At 40.9% G+C, this 15,855-nt stretch overlaps 1 protein-coding gene across 1 annotated transcript in view; it reads left to right on the top strand.

Moving 5' to 3' along the window:
- csmd2 (CUB and Sushi multiple domains 2) overlaps positions 1–15,292 on the top strand; it is a 248,411-nt gene extending 233,119 nt beyond the window's left edge. Inside the window, exons 66-72 of the mRNA XM_069177064.1 lie at positions 1,938–2,003; positions 2,325–2,486; positions 3,652–3,764; positions 4,465–4,552; positions 6,940–7,072; positions 7,601–7,778; positions 9,646–15,292. Of these exons, the coding sequence (XP_069033165.1) occupies positions 1,938–2,003; positions 2,325–2,486; positions 3,652–3,764; positions 4,465–4,552; positions 6,940–7,072; positions 7,601–7,760 (722 nt within the window). The 3' untranslated portion in view covers positions 7,761–7,778; positions 9,646–15,292. The remainder of the gene's footprint in view (positions 1–1,937; positions 2,004–2,324; positions 2,487–3,651; positions 3,765–4,464; positions 4,553–6,939; positions 7,073–7,600; positions 7,779–9,645) is intronic.
- Positions 15,293–15,855: the final 563 nt, after the last annotated feature.

The following is a 15,855-nucleotide window of genomic DNA, read 5'->3' as shown; positions in this document are numbered from 1 at the left end:
ACCTCTGGGGACCTTAAATTGTGTCCCTACAATGACACATGTCCCCAATGGTTAGTGTGCATCCAGGTTCATGTCCACACCAGGATATAAAAACATGTACCCACACAGCGGCAACCAACAGTGACATCACCCATTGGTTTGTGAATGACTGCTATGAAGCCTCATGTTTGGATTTTGGTCGATGCCATCTTGTTAGTTCAGAGTGGTTTGGAGCTGGTAGTGACCAAATTTGGGCAAGTTGGAGAGAAGCGAGCAAGGGGATCTGATTAGATCTGATAGGAAAACCGGCGATACTACGTCCCGCCCACCGATAGCCATGACCTGACTGAACCAAAGGCCTGTCAATCAAACGGACGCCTCCAAAAACATGTTTTCTTGGAGCTTAATTCGTAATTAATTACCTGATTATTTTTAGATGGACCACCACAAAACTAATAAGGAGGGATTTTAGCTAAGAAAACTGAAATGACTTGTGGAAAAAAAAAATTTAAATAGAATTTTATGGTAGTAGTTGATTGAGAGTCTATGGAGCTGGCAGCTTTTTGGAGTCAACCTCTAGCGGCACTCTGTGGTATTACATATTAAGGCCATTCAGCATCAGCCTCATTTTTAAGGCCCAGAAGCTACATCCACTTTTATATCCAGTCAATGGTACCCACACACACACACATATTGTAAACTAAACCTCATACGACTACAGATGTGTGCACACGGCCACCTACTTACCCGTGGAGACTCACATATGTATTAAACACTTAAAACACCTCACTTCATATTTATAACATGCAGTTTCTATAATGGGTATTTATTGAAACCACTGGGTTCTGTACTGGCTCAGGATTCGGTGGTGACTCCGTTGGGAAACTGGGGATTCAGCTAATGTTGATGAATAGTTCTGTTAACACTTGCTTATTCTCAGACACATGCCAGGGGTAAGATGGCCCATCCATCACACAATTACACGGCATGGACTTACACACACTCCGTCTCATACTCTGGCACACACACACAAGCTCTCAAACGTTAACAAGGGGTTCAGAACCTGATTAGGCCAATGCATCCCATTGATTAGGTTAGCAGAAGTCTGTCTTATAAATGGTGAGGCAGTGTTAACAAGGTGTAGCAGACAAATAGACTGCCATTAAGACACCTCCAAGCACCAAGCACTGACCTAAATACATATAGGAAAAGAAATAGAGCAATCGACACACAATTAACTCGGGTAGAGGAATGCTAACGGCTGAGCGAGAGAAAGATGCACTCGGTGGGGGGGGTGGGGTATCCTTGTGATCAATTCTATGTCGAGCTGTTGGTAAAATGTATGAGGTGATGGGTATTTTTAAAGCTATGCCATTAAGAGTGAAGGCAACAAAAACACCTGGTCTAAGCACATACTGGATATTAACAGTGCCTGTGGGCACAGTGATGGAAGGGCAGCTCAAAAGACTGGCAGCTAATAAAGTACAAATCTGTGTGTGTTTTTTTTTTTTTGTGTCTATACATTAATGCAAGGTGATTTTCCTGCTCATAAATGACCATAAGTATACCTGTCCTTGTTTGTGGATACTCACTCTGTTTACCTATTCGGGTGTATGTTTACTACTGTGACGTGGCCTCGTGTGAGCAGTAAGATATTATTAAAGTGCTTCGATTGAGGCTGTGAAACTGATTAAGCTGTAACTCCGTAGGGATACTTGGGTTGCTTTTTGACACATGACTCAAGTCCTGTCGTAGGCAGCTCTCAGTCTGGCCACCATGGAGGGTATTAGTCATAGACAGGAAGTGCTGATGGTGACATCCTCCTACTGCAATGATCTTACACCTCTTTTATTTGAAGCAAAAATGTGTTTCACTACCTCAGGAACACACTCCACCTGTTTACAGGATACACTTCTTTGGTATTTCCTCATGTTCATTTTGTGTGTTTTGCTCTTTAGCTGATAATCGCCCTAGTGGTAAGAGCCCAGTGGGGACGGTGCAGGAGCCACCCTCCAAATTACCAGGTAAGACAGGTACTTGTTGAATTTAAGATTGATAAGGATAGCCCATGAACCTGAGAAAATATACTTTAATTAATTAGTACAGAATTTGAAATTCTTTCACATCAAACATTGTTATCTGAAGTATCTGATTTCACTGATTTGCTCAGCCTTTAAACTCAGTTCTCCGTTTCAAGTGTTCTAATCAGTAAAATAACAGAGCACCTCTTGCTAATGTTCCTGCATGGGCCAACAATACAGCTATAGTGTCCTGAACATTAAAGTGATTCAAAGTTCTCTGTCTCTCTCTTTAACTGTTGTCACTTCCTCTCGCCTGTCCGTCAGTCCCTGGTGGTGTATTTGCTAAGAACTCTCTCTGGAGGGGATCCTATGAGTACCTGGGAAAGAAGCAGCCTGCTATGCTCAGCATCACTGCCTTTGAACCCTTTAGCAACCGGGTTAACGGGACACTCATCGACCACAGTGGAGTGGAGCTTAAACTGGCAGGTGGGTGCCCCAAAAACAGAAGTCAGGTTTGAGATCTTCAAACGAATACAAACCCATAGACACATTCAGTATGGTTCAGTTGTTTTAAAATCATTCTCGTATCAGAGATCCCCTGTATCTTTAGTTTGATCTAAACAGACAGCTGTCGGATAAATTCAAGTGAGAACAAGGAGCAAGAAATCCATGTGGTTCCTTGCATGAAGTGGGTCATTGCTGCTATAACACAATAGCAGATTTGTTTTTTGTTTTTCTCGTTGGTATAATCACTTTGCAGCTGTAATCATTAAGATGCAAATTTGCAGCAGTAACAGCCTGGATAGCCTTTACCCCTCTATACTTGGGTGCTATCAATCCTCATCACAGCGTAGTAAAAAAATATTGTCAATTGCTGCACTGAGCGCCACAGTCTGTACAGGAAGTAAAGTTGTGCATTCTTACTTTTACATTTTAGATCAAGTTAGGCTTGATTGTACAATCTAACGTTATTATCATGTTTAATCATTACGCCAAATATTTACATTTATTAGTTCCCTAATTAATCACAGGTGTGTTTGGGCGTAACATGAAATAAACCAATCAGAGTGTCTTCTCTCATTCCCTTGGTGCTTTGGCCAACACTTTTGTTGCCCTTCGTGACACTTTTCGCCGTTCATTCACTCACGGGCTCACTGATTCAGTGACAGACATTCACGTTTATGAGGCTGTCACTGCTGTTGCTGTCCAGCCACACAATGTTTACTGCCAGCTTTATCCTTTCTTTGTGTGTTCACACGTGTAGTCTTCCTTTCTCTGACATGGACTAATACAGAAAAGAAAAACATTGTTTCAGTTCAGTTTCAGCCTGTGTCAGAGCTTCATTTTCTTACCACAGCACAGCAATTATAAATAAATGAAATATGATACATTTATTTGACAGCACTGGTGACTTGGCATTGTGCATGATAGTTGAATTGTCCCCGGTGGACTCACGAGGTAAAGAAGGGCTGCCAGAAACAGAAGAGTCGACACGATATGAAGCGTTGCAATGATAAGAGGATGAATCAGGTTTAGATTGTGAATTACTTTAGTAAGTGTCACATTTTTTAATCAGTTAGTCATTTTCAGGTGGTGTGAAGGTGGCTGTTGTTCCAAAATAACTATAAACCCATTTTTTTTTTTTTTGTAGGTACATATAAGAGGGAGGAAGCCCAGCTGCTGCTTCAGGTCCATCAGATCAGAGGTCCTGTGGAGATATTTGTCAACAAGTTTAAAATAGACAACTGGGCCCTTGACGGACATGTAAGTGCACGTCTGGGATGGAGTTCAATACACCACATCTCTTTACCTGCATAGATGTTACAACACATACACACCTTTATTGCGAAATACGCACAAGCACACACACACACAGACACACACACACACACACACACACACACACACACACACACACACACACACACACACACTAACCTTGTCACTCTGGGGAGATGGAGGGCCCACCGAGAGTTTTCTCTTTAATTAAAATGTCAGTTAAATCATTGCCTAGTAATCAGGACTCGACAGACCCCCTTCACTCCTCTCTTCCATATTATCCCCCAACCTCAGGCACCTCCAATGCACACACACCTGATTTAATTTAAAAAAGGAGGTCACTGCAAATGTGTGTGTTTCTATGTGTTTTAGACATGTGTTTCAGGCAAAGTGGAGTGTTTCTCTTGTGCAACATGCCTGCATGTGTGTGTGTGTGTGTGTGTGTGTGTGTGTGTGTGTGTGTGTGTATGTGTGTGCGTGTCTGCGTGTGTGTGTATGTGTGTGCGTTCTCCTCAGCAGAAAAACGTCATATTAAATGTCAGCCATAAGAGCGCCTCTCAGCTCCTTTTGACATGATATTTCATTTTGTGCGTGCACCAGCTGCTGACACTTTGATGATACGCTCCTTTGTAAAGCCTGGATGTGACACATAAAGTGTCTGTCTTCCATTGCTCTCCCTTCCTAGGTGTCCTACATCTCTTCATCCAACTCCTTTGTGTACCAGGGATTTGTCAGAGGGAAAGGCTTTGGCCAATTCGGTCTCCAGAGACTTGGTGAGTGAGCTGTCCACTTTAGTTATAGAAACCTGTGACCAAGTGGTCTCTTGGGGAACACTATGTTTTTTTCTTTCCCTGTCTGGATTCACAGTACAGGAAATTTTTGCTTCAAATCGGTGTAATGCTTTTAAGCGCAGTTTCTTTTCCAACATGCTGTGTCAGATTTGAAATTTGTTTGCTGTTACAAATGTGAAAACACTTCTGGAGAATGTGGCTGTGACAAAGAGGCAAACACAGTTCAACATAGTCAGTAAACCATATCCACATGTAAAAACACACAAACACACACACTGTATACAGCTACGCTAAATCTTTCCTTAGGGACTTCTGTGTTGACGCCTGTGGAGTACTTGCCACGTAACCCCATATTTTGAAGTTTTGACACAGTAAATATCATCCTTTCTTTACTGCTTGTCGTTCTTTGGTTCCTTCAGCAACTTTTGCAATGCTGTCAGAGGTACAGAAATGTTTTTCAAAAAGCTACAGCTATCAATATACAGTATTCTGCTTCAAGTTTGTGACCTGGAAATCCCACCCACGTGAACTTCCTTACTGTTATTCTTGCTACAGTTTCTTACATCCCGAAGTCTTGGATATGAGTGGCTGCTTCAGTCAAGTAATTATGTGTTTTTGTAAAACGTACGTGATGCACACACAATCCCGTTCATTTTCCACGTGGTGTGATGCACCTGTAACTGAATAGTTTCCATTCTTCTATCTAAACCTGATACAGGACACGTGTAAGACACAAATTAAATATGTAAGGTCGTGTCTACCTAAATGTTGACAAAAGTTTGGTTGATTTCCCTCTTATTCTCATTTGAATTTTGCCAGGTCAAAAAACTGGTTTATGTCTGTCTGACATCAACTATTATAGCAAAAAAAAAAAGAAAAAAAAAAGCTGTTTAACAAATTTCATGATTAGAGAAACCTTTAAATTGATCCCCAAAAGTTGGACATCATCTTACTCCTGAGGTAACACATACGTCTACACAGTAATCTGATATACATTCAATTAAATATGTGCTCAGGCACTGAAGTGGTTAATTATAAAATTTCATTTTTCATCTTGCTTTGATTTTTATGATTGTGGTTTTGTCTCTCTCTAAGTCCCTGTTGCTCACAGTATTCACACAAGGACACTGCACAGTACAAGGAGAAACAATAAAAACCTTTTGCAGTCTGTTTTTTCACCTGCTCATGTGACAAAGATATCCTATTTCTAATTCATGTAAACAATCAAGTAGCTAATACCAGTGCTGCTGCTTTTGCATTTCGCAAAATGCTGGAGAGGGTGACATGTTTCACAGGAATTTAGCAGCCTTGATAAAGCAAAGCCCAGACTGGAGAGGCTTCCACGGTGGCTGAAAGACAGAGCAGAAGAATAGGTGCAAAGACAGATCAAATCTGAGCAGAAATTTGGAAGTGAACATGAAGGTGCGCGACGTGAAAATAGATTAAGTGTGTGAATGCACTGTGGAAGTGGATGTGAAAATCTGCTGTAATGAGGAAGTTGCTTGAACAGCAGGTGCATACCCCTCCCCCATATCACCCCGCGACTGCACACTGATTGAGCAAACAGCTCTTCATTAATACAGAGGGCTGCGGCTGATGCCAGGCCAGTCGTGTGTGTTTAAGTTTGTGTAGGAAAAAATGGATGTGAGTGTGGGAGGTGTGTTAGACGTCTTGGAAATAATCGTACTTCATTTCCTGACGTTTCATGTTTCTTTTTAACTCGGTGGTCGTGAACTGGCCATAGTTCAGTTTGCCTCCGCGAGTGTGTTTGTGCGTCTGTTTTTGTGCTCGCTCCTATGCAGCGGGGGTTTGATTGGCAAACACCACAGAAGCCAGTAATTTAATTTGTTCTTGTTTGTCACTCGTCCTTTATTGGAGCTTTTTGGGCATTCTCCTGCAAACAGGTGGGCTGTTACCCCTCCACTGTTGCTGTTGGTGACACACACCTCCATAAATTAGAGAATGAATCTGAAATGAGTTAATAGCTGTCGGCCTTTGATGTCAGTAATTAAGAGTCATTGTTAGGATAATGGTATTTGACATTCCCAGGGGGAGGAATTCAATTTAAGCATAGAAATAAACTTAATAAAGTTTATGCTGCTCAGTCTAATGTGTAAAAATGGACCGTCCCTGTTCGCCCTTTGCAGCCATTACAAATTATTTTATGTCACTGTTTTCTTATTTATTTACCTTTAAGTATTGTCAAAATAAGAATCATTTAAGTATTGTCACAAAAATAGAAAAGAATAATTTTACTTTTGTGTGTTTGAATTCTATTTATGGGATTTCATTATAATGTGTGCTGCTGAAGTCATATAACGAGGAGGGGCTGAAGTAACGGCTCAATGTCTTGTCCATTCTCCCTCCAGAGAATTTAGATACCAGCAGAGACAACTCCGGCTACAACTTTGCCTCCAACAGCAGTTCAGTGGCGGCAGCCATCCTAGTGCCTTTTATAGCCATGATCATTGCAGGCTTTGCGCTGTACCTATACAAACACAGGTAAGGCTTACATGGTTGATATACAGTATTTTATACATTATAAGATGACAGAAATTGGATCCTGATATTTACAGAAAAAGCTCTACCTCAATTGTAGAGCCTTTTCAGTTAAGGTTTAATTCACATCAGTTAATTTAGCTGTTTTCAGAGAAGAATCTTTCTGGAATTCCTTTGAAAGGCAAATTTTAATTCATCCTCCAAAAGATATTAACTTGATATTGATTATTTTCAATCCACTAAGGTATACTGTATGTTATAGTCAATATGAGAAACTAATCATCTGTGGATACAAAGAGAAACCTTCTCCCTACATTGAAAACTAGCTGCTTCATAAGTGAGACAGACTGAAGTGATCATGAGTGATTGACTGAGTATTTCCCTGTGTGATGCTCACAGTGCTAATGTGACAATTAAAATGGATTTTCTAACATGCCAAATCCATATCTGCGCTGCATCACGGATAAAGATTATTGTCTGCCCATCGTGAACACTGACCATTATTTGTCGTATTTATTCATTTCATTTCAGAAGAAGACCCAAAGTTCCCTTCAATGGTTACGTGGGCCACGAGAACACTAATGGACGAGCTACGTTCGAGAACCCAATGTATGACCGCAACATCCAGCCCACTGACATCATGGCCAACGAGACAGAGTTCACAGTCAGCACAGTGTGCACAGCTGTATAGCAACTGCTTTCTCCAGAGGTAAGAATCAGACACCGTCACCCGGGTGCATGATACAGAAAGGACTTAGACGGTGCTGCCCCCTGAAAGGCAACATCCATTGTAGACCTCTCAATTGACTTGAGATTCCTCAAGTTGAGCAGGGTTAAAGTTATTTTACACTCTGGCCTCCCTCCAAAGATGGAAGGAGAGCTGGGTATTTGAGGCACACACTTTAGGGCGTTCAGGATGGAGGGTCAGGGACACAGGGTTGTACAGTTGGGAGAGATGTCCAGAGTGGAGGATGCTGCTCTCATGGGGGCAGCTGCATCCACCAAAGATTCCCCCAGAATTAAATAGGTTCTAAGGCCCTTTGCAGTTTGTATTCGCACAGCGAATAGGAACTCTGAAATGATGTAGCACGACGTAATTGGAACGACTTTTGATATTTCTCTTTTTGGAATCAAAGTCACGCTATATGTCCTCCGATGTGTCTGTCGGCCCATTTCTTAGTATAGTGTGCCTCCATTTGAATCTCTTCCCTCTGCTGTCTCAAACAGCTTCGTTCATAGCTGTAGTTTACCTTGCTTACTGTTTACAGGGTGTTTTAAACATGGCGGTTGCCTGTGCTCCTGTATTCGACCAATAAGTGTTCACTTACATCACCGCAGTTCCTATTGTAACGGGGAGAGTACCTACCCAGTGGTAGGAGCTAAAATAGTACCACAAAACAAAGTTAGAGGAACTTCAAAGGTTCTAAGTTCCCCCTGTGCGGACACAAAAAAAGGGGAACTCCCTCCTGCTGTTCTTTAGAACTGTGTAATAGTTCCTGTTTTCCGAAAACGCTTGAGAGCACATCTGTGTATTTTTAGATTGACCGATATTCTAAATGAATAAAAAAGGTTACGAATAATCTGAGGTTTGAGTTGAACATCCAAATCTGATTCGACTGACAACACTCAGAGTCGAGTATATCTCTAGACGTGGACCTTCATGCATCCTTGGTTTCACATTTCTCTGAGAGTAGATGAAGTTATCGCTTTATGGTTAGTATGAGCTAATCGTACATCTAAGGCAGGGGTGTCAAACATACGGCCCGCCAAGGGGTCCAGCTCGGCCCGCCGGATGACTTTGCTAAGTGTGAAAATTACAGAAAGACATACATTGCATTTGTATGAGAATATGGAGGTTTATGAGTGCAAACGTTTTGTAATTTTTTTTTAATCGATCCAGTAATTGCTTCAAAAACAGCATAAATGCGACGTCTGCTCCGGAGGCAGAAGCGCTCGTTGCCACAGGCAGCCACGCTCGCTGCTCACTTTGTGACGCGTTTGACATCAAACGCGTCACAAAGTGAGGGAATCTGCAGAGGAGAGCCGGGGCAGGTAAACAGTGGACTGATGTCTGAGTTTTTGGTCTTTATGTTTCTAGTTTATTGTAGAAAGACCTTAAAATAGGCTTTATCATCCAAAAACCTTCACCAACGATTTAAGCACAGATAAATATTGTCGTTATTATGCTATGATTTTACTGGTCTGGCCCACTTGAGATCAAAGTGGGCAGTATGTGGCCCCTTAACTAAAATGAGTTTGACACCCCTGATCTAAGGCATCAAAACTGCTGAAGCAAGACAGTTTCTCAGAATCCAGTTTCCAAATTAACCTTTTACATCGTCCTGGAGGAATTCTTACATCCAAACAAAAACACTGATTGGTTTTCTGCTGCATAATTTCTATTGATCTATAGCTCCTAAAAATTGTTTTTTATTTACTTTTAACCTTACACATTTACCTTTAACCATCTTCTGTTCTGATTTTCCGTGGATATATTATTTTAATCTCTCTTGCCCTTCCCCTAACATGTCTTTCCTTTTTCTCCACACTCATCCTTTTATCCATCCCTGATTCAGTCAGGTGACAAGACATCCTCGCCTTCCTGCCACCACAGGACATCTATAGTTCCTCGAGCAGAGGGCAAGACAAAGATTATTTAATTTGCTGAAATACCTTCAAGAAACATTTCCAGTGGCGAAGGCGCTTACCTGTGGGAGAAAACACTAAGAAACCATGTGAAGACAACATCAACTGTAACAAATGCCAACAAGAAAATGCTTTTTGTAGCTTTACATGGTTTCTTGATCCTTTTCCATGTCGTGAGGAAAAAACTTCCATGTGAGACTGCAGCCGGCAGGAGCGCTCCAAGGAAGCAAAGCTGTGAAGACTTTCCTCACCGCCCTCTGCCTAAACCCAAAGGGAATTTTATGGTCAACTTTAAGCGAAGAAATTTTACCTGTAGCTAACAAGAGATCTCTGTGCAATTGAACTGGGCAGCCAACAGCCCCACGTTGGCCCGTGAGTCAAAGAGAGACAGTCTGGACCGTTTCGATTCATCCTTTCCATTTGCTTTTTTTTGCTTTCTTTTTTTATATGCTGCTTGCTTTATGTGATGAGTAATTGGGAACCTTGTTTTCCCCCAACCGCCTGCTCCTGAGGCTGTTGAAAGGTTTCATCGGAGGCCCTGGGTTTGGGACTGAGGATGAATTAAAATTTCAGTGAGTTTTGAAGGCCATGTTGGAGACATACACTCTATCATTACTTTTCGAGCTTGACTCACTCCTTTTTTTTTTTTTTTTTTTTGTTAGCAGGGATGAAATTCTGCTTGTCGAGGCAGCTGTGTCCAGAGCAGGGGTTAAAAGGTAGCTAGAGCTGCTGAAAAAAGCACTTAGTGAGGTTGTAGACAGGATATATGTGGATACTGTATGAGTGAGTGCATGCATGTGTGTGTGGATTTCTACACACATTTGTGGCTGCATCTGCAATCTGCCCCAAAATATCTCTGTTTTGGCTCCAGAGATTCAACCAGACACGTGATCGTTTCCTTTTGTGTTTTGGTATCATATTTTAAGAAATGCTAAGGATTGGGTTCAGGAATATTACTGTATGTCCACTTGGATGCTCTGCAAACCAGTAAATTAAATGTCTAACCAGAACAAATACTGACAATCTGTACATCTACAGAGTTCCAACTTTCTGTCTTTTGGTTTGAAATAATTCATATGCATTCGCTTTTCAATTTTGTGTCTGGAGAGACTGAAAGGAAGTGTTGATAAATAAATGCAGCCCCTCAAACGGAAAGCAAAATGTCAAACGAGGAAATTCACACAAGTATCGGTTACAACCATCCTGCCATAGTCACTCGGAGGCACTCGAGGAAAAGACGACGCCAACGTTGGCTCGTTCAAAGTCGGGATGCAGCTGTGATACACCTCCATGGATTTACACTTTGGGACCACATTGCTTTTTTTTTTTCTCCTTCACATCCAAAATCCAGAACAAAGTTGTAGCACGAACTGATGGAGCTTTCCCTTTGGAGAGACTGAACACCTGAAGTTCAATTCTCCGCTCTGGCCTTTCTTTTTAATCCTGGATCCACCTTCACATGTTTCTCCGGCTTGAAGGTGGAACACACTGTTCTCTGAGATCAAGTTGCAGCAGGAGCTCCCCGAACTTGGCCTCAGGAAAACAAAGATCAAAGTGCGGTCATGTTGTAATTCTCTCGAAACGTTCAGATGAAGGCGCTGGAGTCTGAAGAATGGATGAGTCAGTGAGGTGCTCCCTCTGGATTACATTCAGGTCTTTTCCTCCAAGTTAACTTCTGACAGCTCTGCGCCTTTGAAAAAGAATAGCGTTGCTTTGTTTCGTCTTTGCTCGTCATGAAATTGTTGCACAAGGCTTCCTCTGTGAGCTGTGACAGCAGGGGAGTCGCTGGCATACTGATTACTCCCATGCAGTAAATTGGAAATTATAAATATGATATGATGGGGGGAAAAGTGTTTATACCTCTAATGCTAACACTCCACATATCTGGGGAAACTGGGGAGTGATATGCAGAAAATATAGTTTTGAAAGTGCAACACAGGAGGGAGCTGTCATCAGATATAACAGCAGGAGTCTACCTTGACTAGTGAATGACATGTCTAATGAGAAGTGAGGATTCAAAACATGAATGCTTTCATGACCCTTGTTATGTGTGTGAGAGGAGGATACCCGCTGGATTTCAAACACCTTGCTCCCAGCTATTTACCACTTACTATTCCCCCCATACCTGTGTGTCCTGTGGATGCTGAGTGGGGTGAACAGTGCTTGAATTTCACCGGGGCAAATTGAGCCATTACACGCACTTTGCTTTAATTCAGCCATGATTCATTATCGAATCCATTTACAAAACCAGAATTCATCTCACCGTCATCACAAACGGGGCACATCAATTATATCATGTTTGACTTCAAAAATAGCAGCCTTCAAACATCCATACTTCTTTATTCTTCCACATTCTTCTTTTTTAGTGGTAATGATGCTCAAAATCAGGAGGGGAGTTTGCTTTTTAGTACATTACTGTATACATTATGCAGCGAAGTGGTTTTCGCAGTCAAAACCAACCTCCTTACCAACAGGTTTTTTAATGAAGTCTTTAAAATCACCTACAGTACATAATTTCCCTCTGAAATCCAGGCCTTTGAAACCAATCACTGTATTGTTCCTTCAATCAGTTTCGCTGTGGGTCGGTAATTGCTTTTACAATTTTATTACTTTTTAAAGCCCTCGTTTATCTCAACAGTACAGATAGAATATTGCCCCTTGCCTGCTCTGGTTGTGAATTGATGGAAAAGGAAACGATTGAATTACCCTGGAGATTTCACGGTGAGAGGAGCGGTTGCGCTCCCTTTATCTTGAAGGCGTTGGTACTCACTTCTCATAGTTTTATGCGGCTGTGGCACGGCGCATTTCATTTGTTTTTTAGTCTGAAATTGCTCCAAATATTTCTGCAAAGTGGAGCGCTTCATTACATTCTGGTTAGTTTCTATCAAGGCCACTTTGAAGTGACCTTTCTCCCCCATTCTTTCCTCCCATGGCGGCATTTAACACACATTACGCAACACTTTAATAAACCAGGTTGAGTATTAAACAAACAAATGTGAATAGCTGGTGCAGTCTGACATGATGCCCCCAAGCCCGAGACAACCGATTCTATTTGACTATATTTAGACCATAGATCTGGACACACTACAGAAGCTCACAATTATGATTGTTTTTACCAACAAGGGCTCATTCTCAAAAATCAGAAATGGTTTTAAAGAGCCAAACTCATCCCCTTCCTGTTTTTTGTTTTTTTTACCTCCTCCTGTCTCCAATAAGCACTTTATTTTCATTATAGTGCCTTGTTACAACCCCGTGATATCATGAATCAGCTTTTGAAGCTGTGATTTTGTGGTCAGGATTTCCAAACATCATCATTTACTTAATAAAATTTGAGGGGCTTTTGATATTTTTATGCCAGATATTAGAAATTAGAGCTGTTTTTCAGGTTTTCGGTCATGCCCTTATCATCGTCCCTGACCCAAAACCCAGACACACACACCGACTGAAGAGACAGCGAGCTCTTTAAACCTGTGTTTTTCATTTTCTAAAACTGAGCTTTTTAGGATCAGATCAGAGTAACCATCCATTCTGGCTCCTTTTCTTTTTCCTTTTCTAAATGAGCAATGTGCTCATTAGTACTGTATTTTGGTGTGCAAGGATTAATATCTGGGATTTGATGAGCTCTCCTTCGTATTCTGCTCAGTATTCTTGTTCTGTTCTGAGCTTAAAGAGTCACCTTTTCAACCAAAGAAAGTTATCCAAATTCAAGCAGATTAGCAAAATTACAAAATTAAGATTAATTGTTCAATCAGTCCTTGATGTTGCCATTTAGTTCTGCTTGCTGGGAAAAGTTTTTAATGGGTAACAAGACATTTTCAAAAATTCATGCTGGTAATTTTGTCGAAATGGGAGATTTCACTTAATGGGCACCGCATCCATTGAAATAGTTTTTTTTTTTTTTTTTAACCCATCTGGGTTAGCCTAGAAAGTTCTCAAAGAAAGTGCTGTGCAGTCATTTGAAAATGAAGATCAGTGAGTTCTGGATAGAGCTGTGCTGTAAGAGTAAGAATCAAGTCTTTCTCTACGGCAGCTGGCTACTTCCTGGGTCTCTTTGCATATTTTAAGACAGAAACTCTGTTCATCCTCAGTTCATTTTCGTTATCACCCAGACACAGCTCTGAGTTCTCTCCTGTGCACCATCTCTTCTATAATGAAACACACCACAGTTATGGTCTTTGAGTCCCCCCAACCCTCCCTCCTGAGTTCACTGAGTTTCCTCGCAGTCAGGGACTTCACCAAAAGCTTCCCATTTCTCTCTGCATGTAAAGTTCTCACTCCTCTGCGAAGGCCACGCTGTACGTGTATTGAAAACTCAAGCAACCCATCAGTTAATGCCGTGTAACACATCCTGCATCGCCTATCATTCATAATCTCCCATCTCTCACCACCGTTGTGTATCGGCGGCCACAACAGAACCGCCCTTTTGCCGCTGTGTTTTTCAGGCCCCTTTTCATGCAATTTGCCTTCACTATTCAGCTCATTTCAGCATGTCTGGTGGACCTAAAGCACGGGGGAGAGGGGGAAGACGGGTTTTGAAAAGTTTCGGAGCTCAGATGAATTCAATGCTATGAATGGAAATGGGAGTGGACCGGCAGTCGGCTGATTTGTGATCAGATCAGGGGGAGCTATCGCTGAAAAAACTACTGAATGTATTTCATTTCACTGAGTGCATCTATCTATACTGTGTCAATATCCCACAACTTGTCCTGTTTGTATGCAGTAATGGATAAAAGTATGTTGCCAGTATGTGTTACCAATGGAATAAAACAGAATGTCCACTTTATCTAGAAGTATTATATAGCAAAATATTTACAGAGTTGCTTTTTGTTACGAGACGTTACATTCCTGTATGTTTTTCATGGCAACAAAGTTCTTCTAAGGTCCCATGTTTTCAGTTTCTTGTTTCTTATAACTTGTTTTGAAGTCAGTCCAGTAGATCTCTCAACTAGCCTCTATGTGAGACTAAAACTCATGACAACCCATAGCGCCTATAAGTGAGATCCACATGGCCCTTGAACGCCTCAACAAAAGAACAAAACAGTGAAAGGCAGAGATCCTGCGTCGATGTCTTGCTGTACACCAAAAGGGTTACCTGTAAAGAAACGGACAAACCGTGAACTTGAGCAGACTGTGTAACAAAAGTGTCTCTAGGAAAAGAGAATATGTTAACGAATAAAAAAACCTTTTTTGTACAGAGATATATTTTTATGGAAATACATTTGTAATATAAAAAGAAAAAAAAAACGGATTGACATATATGTAAATGTTTTTCTTTTTGATTATTGTAGTACAAATGCTAGTGGGGAGTATAAGAAAAATCTATATATATAAATATATATATATATATAAATATAAATATATACAAAGAAAAATAGAAACAAGGCTTTTTGTATATGTAAAAAAGATTGTACATAAAAGTTTACATACATACTGTACATATGTAAGACCCACCATGGCTTGTCTGCAATATATAAAATGTATTTTATCCGTCTGTATATGATGCTTTGCATTGTGTCTAAGCTTATTCTACTTTCTTGAACTTGAAACTTATTTTGAAAGTTTTGGAATAAAATATAAAACCTACTTTCCATCTGTATGTTTGTTGAATGCATAATTGTATTGCTTCAAGCCCATAATCATTAGCTAATCATGTTTGTATAACCAGCATTCCTGGTACCGCTGCTCCAGAATATCTGCTTACCACTCTTTATGTTGGAGATTAAATTTTCTCCATATGTTATACACTCATTTTACCTTATGTATAAGTGTACTTGTGTGTTTGAGGTTCACATCGGACCTTCTCCACATTTCCATACTGTACTTACTCCCCCACTGTTGGATTTTGTATTAGCTCATTGACAAGTCTGTTGCACAAGTAAGTCTGATCACCCACTTTAAAGGTGTAATGAATTACTGTGACAGGTCTGAGTATTGCAAGTTAAAGTTTAAAATCCATTTGCACCATTAAAACTGAAGTAATTGCCAATAAAGACTTTCGTAAAGTCTTCGCTCCATAATAGTTACAGCTGGCATTTAGTAGAATTAAATATTTAGTAGCTAATCAACACTTATGAGCCAGGGGTGGTTCCAAGATTTTTTTGAATGAGATGGCACGAGGGGGAACCAAAACCGGAGGGGGG

This window comes from Embiotoca jacksoni, unplaced genomic scaffold (assembly GCF_022577435.1).
Source record: "Embiotoca jacksoni isolate LCO1_2020_lvr unplaced genomic scaffold, fEmbJac1.0.p SCAF_7, whole genome shotgun sequence".
Lineage (NCBI taxonomy): Eukaryota > Metazoa > Chordata > Actinopteri > Embiotocidae > Embiotoca > Embiotoca jacksoni.
This window is presented reverse-complemented; position numbering and strand designations above follow the sequence as displayed.